This window comes from Haliotis asinina, chromosome 5, assembly GCF_037392515.1.
Source record: "Haliotis asinina isolate JCU_RB_2024 chromosome 5, JCU_Hal_asi_v2, whole genome shotgun sequence".
Taxonomy (NCBI): Eukaryota; Metazoa; Mollusca; class Gastropoda; order Lepetellida; family Haliotidae; genus Haliotis; species Haliotis asinina.
The window spans coordinates 42,965,744-42,982,793 of NC_090284.1; the positions used below are offsets into that span (position 1 = coordinate 42,965,744).

The following is a 17,050-nucleotide window of genomic DNA, read 5'->3' on the forward strand; positions in this document are numbered from 1 at the left end:
TGGTGTACTGGCTTGTCTTTACTGGTAGTCTTTTTTGTCTTATCATGTGTACTTGTTTGTCTTTACTGGTGGTCTTGTTTGTCTTACTGGTGTACTGGCTCGTCTTTACAGGTAGTCTTGTTTGTCTTATCATGTGTACTGGTTTGTCTTTACTGGTGGTCTTGTTTGTCTTACGGTTGTACTGTTTTGTCTTTACTGGTGGTCTTGTTTGTCTTAGGGGTGTACTGGTTTGTCTTTCCTGGTGGTCTTGTTTGTCTTACTGGTGTACTGGCTCGTCTTTACAGGTAGTCTTGTTTGTCTTATCGTGTGTACTTGTCTGTCTTTACTGGTGGTCTTGTTTGTCTTATGGGTACACTTGTCTTTACTGGTGATCTTGTTTGTCTTACGGGTGTACTGGTCTGTCTTTACTGGTGGTTTTGTTTGTGTTACAGGTGTACTGATTTGTCTATATTTGTGTACTGGTTTGTCTTTACTGGTTCTCTTGTTTGTCTTATGGGTGTACTGGTTTGTCTTTACTGGTGGTCTTGTTTGTCTTACGGGTGTACTGGTTTGTCTATATTTGTGTATTGCTTTCTCTTTACTGATGGTCTTGTTTGTCTTTACTGGTCTACTGATTTGTCTTTTACTGGTTATTTTTTACTGGTGTGCTGATTTGTTTTTACTGGTACTGGTTAGTCTTTACTGGTGTACTGGTTTGTCTTTACTGGTGGTCATGTTTGTCTTTTCTGGTACTAGTTTTTTCTATACTGGTGTACTGGTTTGTCTTTACCATGTACTGGCTAGTCTTTGCTGGTGGTCCTCTTTGTCCTAACTGGTGTTCTGGTTTGTCTTTACTAGTATACTGGCTTGTCTTTACTGGTGTTTGTTACAGTCTGACAAACTGTTATTGCCCTTTGTTATAGCCAGATAAGCTTTCATTACAGACAAACAACCAGAGTAATCCCCCCTTGTTACAGTGTGTTAGATCGTTTGTGTTGTGTCTAGAACATAACCTGTTGAACTCACAACACTTCATGATGTATGTCAAAGACCTTGATCTCCCACTGTGGGTAATTTGTAATTGAGGGGATCGTATATATGTATATGTGCCACACTTTCTGCAGAAGCCATCATTGCCCCAATCTAATGCTTGATGGGGAACATCTGAAAATCATATGTGTTGATGTGGTGTACCCAGGAATGGTGCCAGTATCTATATGCTCATGTACTTCTGGAGTCAGTGTTGCATGTCATCGGCCTGGTTTTGTTTGCCGATTCCTCGGTCTGCACTAAGTTTCTCCTCTGGAGCCACTGCCACCTGTATCTGATAACAACATGGGGGTCGTTGCACCAGGAGATAAATTCCATGTGTAGTTTAAGTCAACTGAACTAAATTCTGAGGCATGCTTGTAAACCTTGAGAGAGTTTTTTAAAAACTAGTGATTGATAATATTTTAAGGAAATTTATCTAGGACCAATCTCGGGACTTATCTTTAGCTTGCCCTGAGGAATTTAGATTTTAAATATGTGTGGACTTCTTGATAGGTTTTAAGCAGTTGAAACGGGGTTGATATGTTTTTAATATTGCTTGATACTACTGGGAGGATGCCTTACACGTTGCATCTTGTATCCCCAAAGCTTTTTTAGACCTGGATGGTATGAAATTGACCAGAAAAGATTTATCTACAAAAATATTTATAACAGAACTCACTAGCGCTGAAGCTATTATGTTTATTGAGAAAGTGCAAAGTTATAATAGGTTCCAAATGTGCATGTCTAACAAATCCTAAATGTTTGAGTAATTGTATATATCATTCCAATATGTTTTGGTTTCTTGGTGAAATTGAAGCAAATTACATAATCACATGGTGTGAATGTTTACTTGATCAAAGCGCAGTGCCAGGTTCTGATCTGGGACGTATATAAACATCATGTTCCACTGGGATCAGTTTAGAGGGGAACCCACAGAGAGGATGGCTACACATACAAATATCTGGTCGTATTAGATACCATAGTTTATCTGTTAGAGGTGCAGGGTGCATGGTAGTAAGTCATACAGCAAAATAGTTGTAAGATACCATAGTTTATCTGTTAGAGGTGCAGGGTACATGGTAGTAAGCCATACAGCAAAATAGTTGTAAGATACCATAGTTTATCTGTTAGAGGTGCAGGGTACAAGGTAGTAAGTCATACAGCAAAATAGTTGTAAGATACCATAGTTTATTAGCTACCATAGTTTATCAGTTAGAGGTGCATGGTACTTGGTTTTAGTTTATATAAACTAACACTTGTTAACATTAGATGCCATAGTTTATTAGGCAGAGGAGCAAGGTACTTGGTATTAAGTTCTACAGACAAACATTTGGCCATACTAGATACTACGGTTTATCAGTTAGAGGTGAAGGGTACTTGGTATTAAGTTCTACAGACAAATATTTGGCCATACTAGATACTACAGTTTATCAGTTAGAGGTGAAGGGTACTTGGTATTAAGTTCTACAGACAAATATTTGGCCATACTAGATACAGTTTATCAGTTAGAGGCGCAGGGTACTTGGTATTAATTTATACAGATTTATTCGTTCTTTACCTTGGATACCATAGTTTATCAGAGGTGCAAGGTACTAGGTATCAAATTATGTTGGCAAATTGTTGATGGAAGTACTAGATATCTAATCATTAAGACAAATGTTATGTGAATAACTATTTTGGAATTCATAGGAGGAGACTAAGTGCCACCATGGCCTGTCATATTTTTTTTGAAACAAAGAACATAAACCTATTTTTTATAAATGGGGGAAAGTATATTTCACCTCAGGTTTTACGCATCAACCAGCACCCACCCACACTGACCAGCACCTACCCACGTCCAGCCCCAGCTAGCCCCATTGACCAGCACCCACCCACCCACATTCAGCTCCATCCACCACCATTACCAGCACCACATTCAGCAACACCCACCCACACCCACCGTCCACTCCCATCCACCTCCCACTACCCTCCTGATTGTTTAAAACATGAGCCTGAACACTAGTGGTGAACATTTTAAAGACAAGTTTGATTAATTCCTGTCTACCCCAGATAAAATAGCGGAGAAGCAATGCTTCATATTCATCAGCCCCCACTGTTGCTTGCAAGGCCTATCTCCCCACCCCTGTACCAGGCACCACAGGGCGAGAGTCTGGGAGATGAAAGCAGCTCGGCAAGGTGTACCCACAGGAACTAGAGACGGACAACCATAAACTTGACAGTAATACTACAGTAATGTCAGGGATATAGGCCCACAGATTAACTCTCCAGAAAGTTGTGCTTCATATTTTACAGGTGATTTATGACATCTGAGATATGCTTGTTGCAGATAGGGGTTCTATGCTAAACATTGGTGGGGAATCGCTGCCAGTATGTCAGTTACTCACTTCACATGTTTGCTGGCTTTGTTGGGAATTTTGTATCGTAATAGTGTTGGCTGATGTTTTAAGAATAATAATTACTTTCAATTTCATACTCACTTCAATATCTTTACCCTGTTTACAAATATGAAAATCTGAATATCAGGCTGCATCAATTTCATTTCTTGTTTTACAGATCCTCTGTCGTATTTTTTTAAGAAAAGAAGAAAAATGTGAATTAATTTTCCCTGCTCAAAAATAAAATCCTATTGTATTTTTCAGGCCAAAAATGTAAACTTGCAAGAAATTCTTTTTTGCCCCATATATACTTCATAAATTGGTAGAAGTAAAATGCTTTTAGTATTTAGAAGGACCATTACTTGACTGTGGATTTTATTATTATGTCTTTAGGTTTTCTGAGGACAAAAATCCATAAAACAATAAAAACAGTTGGCCTGGCCTTAGATAAATCAATGAATACTGTTCCTGAATGAGTAAGTGAATGAGTGAGTGTTATTTCATGTAAAGACAACAAATTTCCTGCAGTGTAATTGTTGAAGTCGCTAACCAAGAAGTGTTAGGAACTTATATGCCTGGCATATAATCACCTTAATTTGTTTGAGTGGCATTTTAGAAGCTGAGATGTTGAAATTAGAACAATATTTTATGTTGTTGTTCATAAAATATTTTCTGTTTTTTATTATCACCAAGTCCTTAGCTTCAGGTTTCACCAATGTGGCAACATTGTTCGTGAGTTCATGAGTGAGTTCATGAGTGAGTGAATTCGTGTGTGAGTTCGTGAGTGAGTGACCTCTAAACATTGTATCCATGTGAGCAGATTGAACCAGTGCCTTCCACATGAAAGCTAACGTTTTAACCATTTGACATGCTGTGATATCCTGGATATAACGTTGCAAACACCATTATGCCTAACTGACTCACTCGTATAGCTTGAAAGGGCCTGAGTGAAGATTTTAGCATTATTTCTCCACTATTAAAACAAGGGATCCCAAGAAATGTACAACCTTGATAACCTTCAGCATGATAAGTGTATGTTTTAACGACCTGGCCACCCAGTTTAATTATAAATTTTCAGGAATCATAAGCAATCAGATTCAGTAACTTGAAGTTTTAATGGCATCAATCAAAAGACAGCCATGTAGCTGCTGGCAAAACCTAGTGTTGATAACATATGTCTGTGAGAGTTATTTCCCTTTGTTGCGTGCCACCTTTCCCCTCCATCAAGCTTTACACTGCCTTGGTAAACATGAGTGCTTTTGCAAATGGCTGAAGAATGTACTTGATGTTCATGAAAGCTATCTGTTTCCCCCTCTGATTCTTGGCAGGGAAAATAACACCCCATTCTTATAGAATTCCATCCTACACTTGCTAGGTTAATGATGTAGGTAAACAAGCATTAGTCTCTGGTGCTGTACACATTTAGCCCATGCGTATAAAGGCTTATTAACTTGACCAAATATATGGTGGGTGTGCTGGAAGATTTGAAATTTCTTTTATTTCCTCAAATAAGAAATAGGTATTTGATCATTGTTAAGAACTGGACAGATATTTTAGGATACATCAAAGGGGTTGGTAGTTGCGGCAGTGTGTGTATGTTTATATGATTGTTTCCTGATAGGGCCCTTCAGTGGCTGCCTCAAGCATACATTGCAGACTTGCATTTGTTTACTTGTCATTGCAAGGGTCAACAGTTTCTTAATATTGTTTTTATATTTCTTTTCATGGTATTTGTATGGACAAATAAGATATTTTTCATTACTTAATTTTAAAATTGAGTATTTTAGGTGATGTTTGTCTGATGTGTAAATTGAAAAATGTACTTTCCATGAAGATCATAAATACAGTAGATTTTGCTGTGTCAATTCCAAAGATTTGTTTTCGACAGTTGTCATGATTCAGATCTTATTGATATACTACTCAAGAGAAGTTAAGGACAACTCTATTCTCTAATATTACTTGAGTTAATCCAACATGTCATCACTCACTCACTCACTCACTCACTCACTCACTCACTCACTCACTCACTCAAAAACAAACAAACAAACAAACAATGTTGCCACATTGGTGAAACCTGAAGATAAGGACTTGGTGATAATAAAAACATGACAGTTCAGGTCCAACAAAGTTCATCATATCAATAGAGTTGATGGTCATATCAGATTAACAATAGTGATATGACATAATCAGGTCCCCATTTACATACTGTGTGTTGTATACATGTACATACAAAGAGTATGATAGATGCATGTTAAGGTTTAGTTCGTAGAGGGTAGACCTCTCATTGTGTTGGTGTGGAAGTAGAAAGCAAACACTTCTGAACAGTTTTACTGCATCTGTAATGTTAATGGTTAGAACACCTCACTAGATTTTATATAGAGGATATTGGTCCTTTCTTTTGAAATAACATACACAGTGTGGCCTTATAAAGATGATATTTTCATGATCGACACAGCCTAAAGTAGAAAGGTCACATGAAATGAGTGTTATAGATTTTTTTCTTCTCAGTGATCTGAGTGGACACAGTGTCCTTTGGAAAAGTTTATTTTACCAAAATATGACAAATGAATGATGTTAAGAGGATAATCTCAATATCATCACTAGTAATAATTGAAATTTCTATTATGAGGCCAGACCAATTGTATTTCTTGTTTCACTCATCCACCTGTCATATTTTAATAAGATGGGGAAAAAATGAAAGTAAATTTTCCCTGCTCAAAAAATAAAATCCTAATGTTTTTATTAGCCCAAAATGTAAACTTACAAGCAAAGTGTTTATTAGATTGGTTTTTGCAAAAAAGACAAAAGTAAGATACTTTGAGTATTTAGAAGGAATATTACTTTGATTGGTGATTTTATTTTTTTTTCCTCCTGGCTGTAGGTTTTCTGAGGACAAAAATCTGTAAAACAAGACATAAAATTGATTTGACCTAAAGGGCATTTTTATCTGATTAGACTTGGTGCAATTATTCTTGCCCCAGCCGACAAAAATATATTAAGTATGGAGAAATTTATTGTCTCCACAATGGGGAGATATACAAGCAGGATGAGGTAATGCGAGGGGAGCAAGATGTTATAGGTGAGAATAGTAAGATGCAGTCATGGGACCAAATCATTTGAAACATATATAACATGCATTTGGAATGTATTTTGTTCTGATATGTTTGTCTTGAAGCAGACAGAAAACCTTGTATCTCATGTATCAATGTTTCAAAACCACCACCTCCACCAAGAATTTTATCAGTGAATTACTGAAGGGAGTTCTTTCTCTTAACTTTTAATTAAGAATTCGTTCTTTGAACCAAAACCTGTAAAGATCTGGGATGGCGTTGGTCTTCAGCAACTCATGATTGTTGTAAGAGGTGACTAATGTGCTTGGGTGCTCAGGCTTGCTATGTTTATGTTGTTGATCACTTGATTGTCTGGTCCAGACTTGATTATTTACACAAACGGTTATATACATTTTGGGGATGCAGATGAGTGCAGTGTTAACCAACTGACCAACCAGTCAACCAACCAACGAATGAAATCATATGTTTATACATAAATGACAGATGCTGCTGTGTAAAGAAATTTTAAGATCTAAATATTTCAAGCACTTTTCATTAGTGTCTTCTGATGATAATTATTTCTTGATTACCATTCAACTTCTAAACTCAGATAGTCAATGAAGAACAACATATACCTCTTCATCATTTAAGCAGAAAGACAAATATCATGTTCATCACAAAGATCGGCCTGTCCACCATTTTCTAAGTTTCTGGGCATAATGACAGATGTTGGATATGCAGATCCTCCGTAAACATAGTCCAAGACTCCAATCTAGAAATAGAGACAGAGGCTTAACATGTCCTTAAATTTATGGAGGTGGTTGATAAGAAAGAGCTAAGAAAAGAACCATTTCACACTGTTTGTTATCAGTGAAAATACTTGAGGTTTATTCAGTGGCGGTTTCCAATGGGGACTGGAAGTACAGTGTTCAGTATTTCGGTTTTCGATGTTCAGTGGATGACGTATAAACAGCAGAGGCATTGTAGCATGTGTGTATTGTTTCATTTCACCATTGATTCTATTTTCGTTGTTAAAGAGTTGGTTACAAGATGCACATGGTTAAGGCATGATCTTTCTACATTGTGTTACTAAGCGTTGATATTCATGGTGTCTTTCTTCATTGGTTTACTAATGAAAATTGGAAGAAGAAAAGTGTTTGTTTGCTGTTTCATGATGCTAACACCAGTATTCCCGTATATGTTGGTCTGTGAATAACTGAGTTTCAGACAAACTAGTAATTAACGTCATGAACATCTAAGAAAAATCTGAAAGTGCCAGGTGTGTGTTATTCCTGGATTGTAAATTATATTTTTCTTCACAAGTGAAATTTGTTCTGGAGGTCAAATTGCATGATAACAGGGCTCAATAGTTTTATGAGAAAAGCTTAACCTATACCGATGTAATTTTTGTAAGAGTATTATTAGTCGAGCTGTCTGTGATTTGTATATAATTTTAACAATATTTTCATAAACCCGAAGAGCATATAAATTACAAAAATATATTCCAAACTTGTGTCACAAAGCACCAGCCAAAAACTCTATCAGACAAAACTCTGTGTGAACACAGATGTAATGATTTGCTGAAAGTGTATAATATAGAATACTATATAATACAATGCTGTGTTCTGTGTAATAGTACAGGTGAAAGTGTCTGTGTGTGAGTGGGTGTACTGAAAGTCTAGGGTCAAGTAACTGAACTCTCAATGTTCATTGCAAGGAGCTTCAGGCTTGCCTTCAGGAGTAGCTAATTTCAGTAACAGGACTCTAGAAATCAAAACATAATTACAAAGAGAAAGAAAACAGATGCATGTGAAGCTTAGCCTGAAGTCATGTCTGACATGACTTTGGTAACTGATTTACAGTGGTTCATAACGGCTCAGGTCACACTCAGTAAGCACTTTTGTTTGTGACAAAGGACTTCAATTTGTATTAAACTGAAAAAATGTAATCCCAAATACATTGTATGACATCTGTTGCAGATATTCAGGAAAAAATAGATAAATTTCAAAGGTTTAAGTGGTCCTTAATATTAAATATGTTTGTCCATGTCATTGAAGTTTGACCTTGACCTCAACTTGAAATGACCCTCATTGAATTTTGACCTTGACCCGAATTTGACCTTTCTCCTACAACCTCATTCTTTTAATTCAGAACTGTCTCTTGACAGTAGTGTTTCTTTATGGACAAGAAATGGGTGAACTGTGTGAAGTTACTGAGGTGACAAATATTGATGAATATTCACTGATTTGATTGTATTTCAGGTGGTTCAGCTCAACAAGCAGCCTCTCTTGGTGTCCATGATAGCCAAATCTGATGCCAATACAGGTAACCAGGGTCGTCATTCTTCCCTACACTAGTGTCAGTGTAATGAATAGTATGAGTGAGTAAGTGAGTTTATTCTTACGCCACACTCAGCAATGTTCCAGCTATATGGTGGCAGTCTATAAATAATCTAGTCTGGACCAGACAATCCAGTGATCAACAGCATCAGCATTGATCTGCGCAACTGGGAACCGATGACATGTGTCAACCAAGTCAGCAAGCCTGATCACCCGATCCTGTTTGTCACCTCTTACAACAAGCATAGTCAATGAACAGTATGAACAGTTCATATCAACCCAAAGTGAATAAAGTAACTGTAACATTAAAAAGTTTACCAAGAATAACTTCAACACTTTATAGTAATGAGTTATGAACAGTTGAACACTAGAATTAAGAATCTTTCAAGAATAATTCAAGCAGTTTTTTATGAAACCAAAAGGAACTGAATGAAGTTGAGCATGTAAGTTTTCATAATCGTCCTATGAATAATTTGAGCTGTATGTTAAATCAAAAGGACAGCTAAATGTAAAACGTTCCTCTCATAACAATCATATCAAGATATATTTGATCAAAGTGAACAGGTGAAGATCAATGTGTAGGAGTCTTGTTATGATATTTTCTGCAGTCTACGTATAAACTGGAAGAGCTTAGCTTAAAATGTTTAAAACATTTTGTTTGCTCTGCCTTCATGCATGCCACATAGTTACAATGTGTGAAGCCCTGTCCCCCTGCCGTGATATGGCTGGAATATTGCTAAAAGAAACGTAAAATTAAACTCTCTCACTCCTTCACACATTTATTCTTTTCTAAGATCTATTAACCATGTTCTAATTCATCATACAATATCTTACAGGATCACTTGGTTGACACGTCATTGGTTCCCATTTGTGCAGATACGTGCTCATGCTGTTGATCACTAGATTGCTTGGTCCAGACTTGAATATTTACAGACTGCCTCCATATAGCTGGAATATTGCTGAATGTGGCGTAAAAGTAAAATCACTCTCTCACTCTTACAGTGCAACTTCATTTACAACCCTTCTAAACAAGCTTTATTCAGGAGAACATTTGATTGTGTTTTGGCTTTTTATCATGCTGTCTTTCCTTCAAACACAAGACTATGTGAAGTTTCAAACGAGGAAGGAGACACATCAAATCTACAGATAGTATACATCAATATTCTCAACACAGTAGGCAGACCTTACTGTGCCACGACAAAATAAAACTTTAACTTCACAAACTCACAGCTGATGGAGATGATAACGGACTGATATGAGCTGTTTAGTCTGCATATTTCACTGGGCTATGAGCATCTATTCTGAGACTTCTGATAAGTTTTGTCTTCTTCATTGTGCTGGATGCATACCCTTGCAGAATCTTCAACAATAACCTTCAGCCATATCGATGAGAAACAGCGCCCTTATCTGCTGAGGCTTAATGTACACACAATTTAAACAGCCATTGCTAACGGCATGAACAAGACAAGGGTAACCTTTGGGTCATTTGGCTGATTTAAATCGTTTTACTTCTAATACATTTTCAATTCTGGAAAAAATAAGCTCTGGAATGAAGGCTCGTCTGTTTTATTTGGAAATGGCATCGAAATTACTTCTTAAGTTGTATATAAGATGTTTGATTAGGTTGATAAGGTTAAGTTGATTTACCTTTCAATTGTGTAATAATAACATCTTTACATTGGCTTTTCATTTTCTACTGCGCAGAAATTTGCATCCAGTTTACACTGATGTGGAGAAGGAATGTATTGAGAAAATGTATTTTGCATTATGGGGGATGTACAGCAATATTCATTGTCTCAGTTCTTGACAAGAAGTTTGTATGTTTTGCAATTAAAGTAATCATCAAATTCTACAGTAAATTACACAATACCGTCTAACTATATATGGGAACCTTATGTTCTGTAACCACCATTGAAGTGAATTATTGGTGGTCACTGTCACCCCCATTTCTGGTGTCCACAGCTGTGATATTGCTAGAATTTGGCATAAATCCATAATTTCTGACTATTACCCCCAGTTTTGTGAGCTAAGGTAAGACAGTGGTGTTTTGTATAACTATTTACAAGGCAGCTCAGTATGACCTGATTGTATATCAACATGACTGACATTTTCCAGATGTGTTATTATTTTTTTTTTCTTCATCGAGTATCTGATACCCGAAAAATCATTTCAAATTAACTTCACGGCATCAGATATGAAATAACACATACAAATTTTTAAAACACATAATGTTTATCTACAAAGTGCAACATACAAGAGATGGTCTCTGATACAAGTTATCAGTCTCTTCCTGAAGTAAATGTTTACATGTCAGCCTTGAGTATTGATCCTACCAATTATTTAAATAAAATTCTAACTTTTTTCAGAGGCATCTCAAAACTGGGTCAGTAAGGAAGGATAACAATATATAGATGAACAACTTCTTTACAGCTGTACGTGAGAGCAACATTTCAGTGTAGGTTGTGACACTGTAATCAGGCAAGTGATGACAGTGATCGCAGTAGGTTTTGTACTTGTGCGTGCAGAAATATAATTTTAAATATGTAGTCCAAATCTTTTGCATGTGAAATTTTCAGTACAATCCTGAATTATGTTAAAAATTATTTATTGTTTGTGTATGTTTTTTAAGGTACTTTTTAAAATTATGTAGATCTGAATCTATGTGTCCAAAACGCGTGCACAAAATATTTTTTATGTGGTTTTATTATTTGTGTGAAAAAACCCGCATGTTTCTGCATTAACGCGAACACTGGATGAGCTGTATAAGGATAGAGGAGCATATATGTGAGAGGAGTTCTTTTTACAGCCAGACACATGGGCTTTATAAAAATGTTAACAAATGAAGCCTTGTGTATTTTGCACTCTACAAAACAAGTCCTCTACCTTATATGTATACTTCTCTGTCCTTATACCTTTCTTCCCTATCAGCAACATTGGTAGCATCCAAAAGCCCCCGTAAAACCCCATTTGATTGATTGATATCTTTCATCACTTGCTTGATAACAGTGTTAGAACCTGCACTGAAATGTTGCTGTCACAGCAGTAAAGAAGTTGTATGTTGTTATCCTTCCACAATTAAAATCGTGTCCATTTTAGCCAAACAAAATGGAATTGTCAAAATTTAGATCGAAAAAGACAGATTCATCAAGGCATTAGATTCCAATTCTGTAACACAGGTTTTCAACCAATCAAAAGTCATCACATTTCATTGTACAAGATTCAGTGATTATAGTATGGTGATTACATTGCAATAGTGAGGTAATCCCTCTTGACTTTATGCATGAAAAAAAGACAAAGCTGTCATAGAGAGAAGCACTATTTCTTCTACTTACTCAGTTGTTTTTGTAAGTGTTGGTTAATTTGCTATAGATGAAGTTAAAAGTGTGGCTGAGCATTTTATGCTTTTCATAATGTTTCAGTTACTTATCTTTATTGTATACTAATCATGTTTCTTCTCTCAAACTATACGGCTCGTAATCCTTGGTAGAAAAGGTCTTCAGCAACTCATGCTTGCCATAAAAGGCGACAATGCTTGTGGTAAGAGGCAACCTACAGGATCAGGTTGTCAGGTTCACTGGCTTGGTTGACACATGTCATCGGTTCCCAGTAGCACAGATCGATGCTGATGCTGTTGATCACTGGATTATCTGGTCCAGACCGCCTCCATATAGCTGGAATATTGGTAAGCGCGGTGTAAACCTAAACTCACTCAGCCATTCTCAAACTATACCATTAAAAAAAGTTAGATTTGCAAGACTGATAAAATACAAATGGTGAAGCAAAGGAGGAAGCGGACGATGAAGAGAAATGAATGAAAAAAGTGACAATTGTACATTTTCTCATATGCTTTCGCTTTGTATGCTCACAAAATGGCATAGCTACTTATTTTGAATGGTATACATGTGATCGAATTGCAGACACACTAGTGAATTTGAAACTTGCTGTTTCTCACAAATTATGTCACCAAGAGTTGTTCAAGGGCAAGTCTGAACATCAAAGTGACACAGAGGAAACCATTTAGAAAATGAAAAATGGTAAAGTTAATACATGTAATAGGCTGTGTTATTTGCAACAATGTGTTCAGGACCTTGTTATTTCTATTTTGGATTAAAATAAATACTGTAAAAGTTTCGCTTAAATTTGACATGTACATTTCATTTTTAAGTGGCATCATGTTTTACTCAAACATTAAATTTAGTGTTATTTCTAGCCTTAGTATTTATGTGGAAAGAATGTTAATAACACTATTTGAATAAAGCTTTTACTGGCTGAGGCACTTTAAAGTCTTTTAGGATAGTTGAAAACATAAAGGTGAGCTACAGTGTTTATTAAACACCCTGAGGAAACCTTACAATGAGTCTGTGTTTCATGATGTGAACTGATTCCTCATCAGGATTAAAAGTCAGCTTGTGTCAAGGATTTGTCAATGTTGTGAAGGAAGTGCTTTGGAAACAGTTCACACATTGGTTGGTCTATGTCATCAAACACTCCAGCGTGTGTAATGTCTCTCAGTTATGTCCCATGGTATACCAACATCTAGGAAATGAACAGGTTGGATCCCACATTCCACCTGATGATGTTTCTTCATTTGTCTACGTTATTAATCATGACTGTGGCTTTCAGCAAAGTTGTGAAATACAAGTATAAGTTCACAAACTCACAACTGATGGAGATGATAACGGACTGATATGAGCCATTTAGTCTGCATATTTCATTGGGCTATGAGCATCAAAGACAATGAGTTTTCCCCAACAATGATATTCCTTGAATGTTATTAAAATGGTATAAAACCAGATTCACTCACTCATGGTATTGAGCTGAAGTCAGTCTCAGAATCCAGTATTAAGCATGATCTCAACCAGTTTTAACAAGTTTTAAAGCAAAACAATTCATTGAGGATTCCTGACAATAAGTTTCAAGCTTTCACTTAATGAATATGACTGCCAACTTTGGCTAGTAGACTTTTCAAGCCTTCTTCTGATGCTGCAGACACAACCTGTCTAACATTATGTAAATTCTGTGAAGATCAGGGCTGGAACTGTTTTGCACCCTTGCTGGTTACGTGGATACGGGTGACTGGTTAACGATTTTATGAGTGCTTCATCTGGTCAGTAAGCACCCACTACTGCAACTATGGTACAAGGGAGGTTATAAAAGGAGGATGCATCAGGGATTTTATGAAGACATTGTAAAATGTCATCTTCCTTGTGACTACTCAAAATGTTATACATCTTGAAAAGACAAGCCGATAACTAAGCCTCAACAGCTACTGCATGTCATGTGTACACAGTCTGGTCATAAAAATATGAGCAATAACTAGCTTAAAGAGTTCTTAATCTAAGTACAGGAAGCTAAACATATGAACTTAAGTTCGGCACAGATGGTGACCCACTTGAAAGTATCTGTGATTACATTCTACACAAGTCATTGTGTTGAAAAGAACAGTATAGCACTAAATATTGAACAATATTTAATTACTGGATGGACATGCATGTGAAAAACATTATATTCTTTTGCAAAATCATCCAATCACTTTGGCCAGATGATCTGCTCTTAAAGCTTCCAAAGATATTCTCTTAGTGTAGTATGACCATATAAATGGTCAATATGTGCCTGCAGTATAGATAGAGCAGCAGGGTAGCCCAGTAGTTATAGCATTTACTCGTCACACCGAAGAGCTGAATGCACCATTTCTGGTGTCCCCCACCTTGATGTTGCGGGAATATTGCTAAGAGCAGCTTAAGACCATCCTCACTCACTCACTCACTCACTCACTCACTCACTCACTGCAATATTGCTGCTGTGATGTAACAATACATGTTACCAATGAATGTCAGATTCCGACTAGCTGATAACCTACATTATTGTTAACATACCTGCTAACTCATTTTTGTGTCCTTCCTAGCTTTTTTTCCTGGCAATTTTGTAAAACGAAATGTTGATGCCTGAGCTCTTTCTCCCAATATTTCCATTCCTTGTCAAATGAAATCGATCTAAGGGGAATAACTCTAAATTTGTTTTCTACCTGTCTGCAAATGAATGATATGGATAAAATTAATGATAAACTGATTTCCTGACATCTGTCCAAAGCATGCAATATATGATGAGTAGCATGGTAGACAAACCTATGTATAGTTGGTACACCAATCTAGGTCCCCATAGATTATAGCCTGTGAAGATCCAGAGTAGAATTGATCTTCAGTAACCCATGCTTGTTGTAGGAGATAGCTAACAGGATTGGGTGGTCAGACTCACTGACTTGGTTGACATGTCATTGTTTCCCAGTTGCATAGATCACTGCTCATGCTGTTGATCACTGGATTGTCTGGTCAAGACTCAATTATTTACAGACTGCATCCATATAGCTGTAATACTGCTTAGTGTGGCAACAACCTAACCCCACACACTCGTAGCTTGTTACCTGGAGGTCTATCATATATATCGTTATAACTTATGGAAACAAATGTTGCAGATCTATATGAATATATGTGAGATTTGAACTGCCTCAGTACTAATCACACAATGTGTTTAGGGAAAAATGTTTTGAAAAATATTTCTGTGCCCCTAGTGGGTATATATGCACTTAAAAAAAAGTATGGGATCTTCATTTTTTTATGTACGATTAAAAATATTTAGGAGATTTATCGGAGTCAATGAATGTTGCTATGATATTATTGAATGTTTTGAGAGTGCAACACCATTTGCACTTCCCTTACAGCCGTAGTTATTTGGAATGTATGTTATTTTGAAAGATGATTGGTGTATGGCATGTAATTTGCATGTGTAAGGTTTTCATTTTAAAACAAACAACTAGAACAACACTAACAAATGCTACTGCTTTGTGCACGTGCATATCATGCGTTGTGTTCAGGGGTCACAGGTAACAAAGGGAAATGGTGGTGTTTTCATAAGATGTCTTTCCTTGAAACATTCGTTAACGTTTACAGTTCCTATCCAAATTGAAAGTTTATTATCCCCTACTTATTTTGAAGAGTGTATGTACCCCAAGAGAATATTTATGAGCATCTTAAGGGTTCAGGCAGGGGCATATTTCTATGTTAGAAGTACAATACCCAAAATAAATGCAAAAGAACTGCATTTCATTTAGTCTCCATTTTTTTGTGAAGAAAAGTTACATTTTAATGCTTGTTTGCTAATTTCAAGTCCATGTTTTCTTCAGGTGACATCTTAAACCTGGAAAACGAGCTGTCTGATGTGTTAAATGAAGTTTCAAAAGTGATCAACATGTCATAGCACAACTGAACAAGTCTGGCAAGTGATGGAGATGATGTACAGAGCCGTCATGGCAGGAGGCAGTGATTGGCTGGCCTTGTCACATGACATTCTGCAGCAAATATCCAAATATTTGGGAAATGTCACTTGCAACACTCCGTTGTTACATTTAGGGTTAGGGTTACTCTGACCTTTAAATAACTGACCATGGCCTAATGGTAACGAATGGTAACTCTCCCCGACATGCTGGTGACCCTGGCCTGCTGCCATCCTTGATTAAAATTTTACCTTGACCTAATGCACACCAGAACAACCAGTTTTTGGGGTTTTTATTTAACTCTCCCTGTCCTATGGGCAACCTTGACACTGACCTGAGCTTTGATCCTGACCAAGTCCTCCTCATCCTCCCACCCCCATTTGAACCTGAATTAACCTTGACATGCACTAGACTTTTGCTTGACTTTGGCTATGACCTTGACCCTGGTGTTGGCCCTAACCCTAATGTTCACCACAAGATTTCCCTCTAAAGAATAACATCCATTTATCATTTGAGCTTCACACCAATTGCTGAAATATTTCCACTCACTTTAACATGCTTAAGAATGTTTTTGAAAGTATTTTATGCAAGTGTAACATTCCTCCAAAGGGTGAAAGTCTGCATTATGTAAACAGTGACATTATGTATGTAAATCTTATCAGCGGGATTGTAATGTTATGTTGCTACAAATATATGTGCAATAATAATGTTTCCTGTCATAGTATTTTATTGTTATGAATAAATGTTTGCAACTAGCAGATGTTCCAATTCCTGTGTTTTCTGGTAATGTCTTCAAAATGCTGAGAATTTGCTGTGTGGTACACCAGGTAGGTGACTAGGAAGTAATTGATTTCATTTTCTGTAGTTTCAGAATTGTCTTGGCCAGACCAGGGATAATCTAGAACACTGTTTGAGTTTCCCTGGCCAGACTGATTGTGTTTGTTTTCACCATCAGACTCGTCACTGACACAAAAGCAAATTAAGATGCTTTTGACGGTGGTTTTC

At 36.7% G+C, this 17,050-nt stretch overlaps 1 protein-coding gene across 1 annotated transcript in view; it reads left to right on the top strand.

The window, feature by feature from the left end:
* The window catches only part of LOC137283454 (ragulator complex protein LAMTOR3-B-like), a 43,274-nt gene extending 26,461 nt beyond the window's left edge, over positions 1–16,813 (top strand). Inside the window, exons 5-6 of the mRNA XM_067814955.1 lie at positions 8,698–8,761; positions 15,956–16,813. Of these exons, the coding sequence (XP_067671056.1) occupies positions 8,698–8,761; positions 15,956–16,029 (138 nt within the window). The 3' untranslated portion in view covers positions 16,030–16,813. The remainder of the gene's footprint in view (positions 1–8,697; positions 8,762–15,955) is intronic.
* The last annotated feature ends 237 nt before the right edge of the window (positions 16,814–17,050 follow it).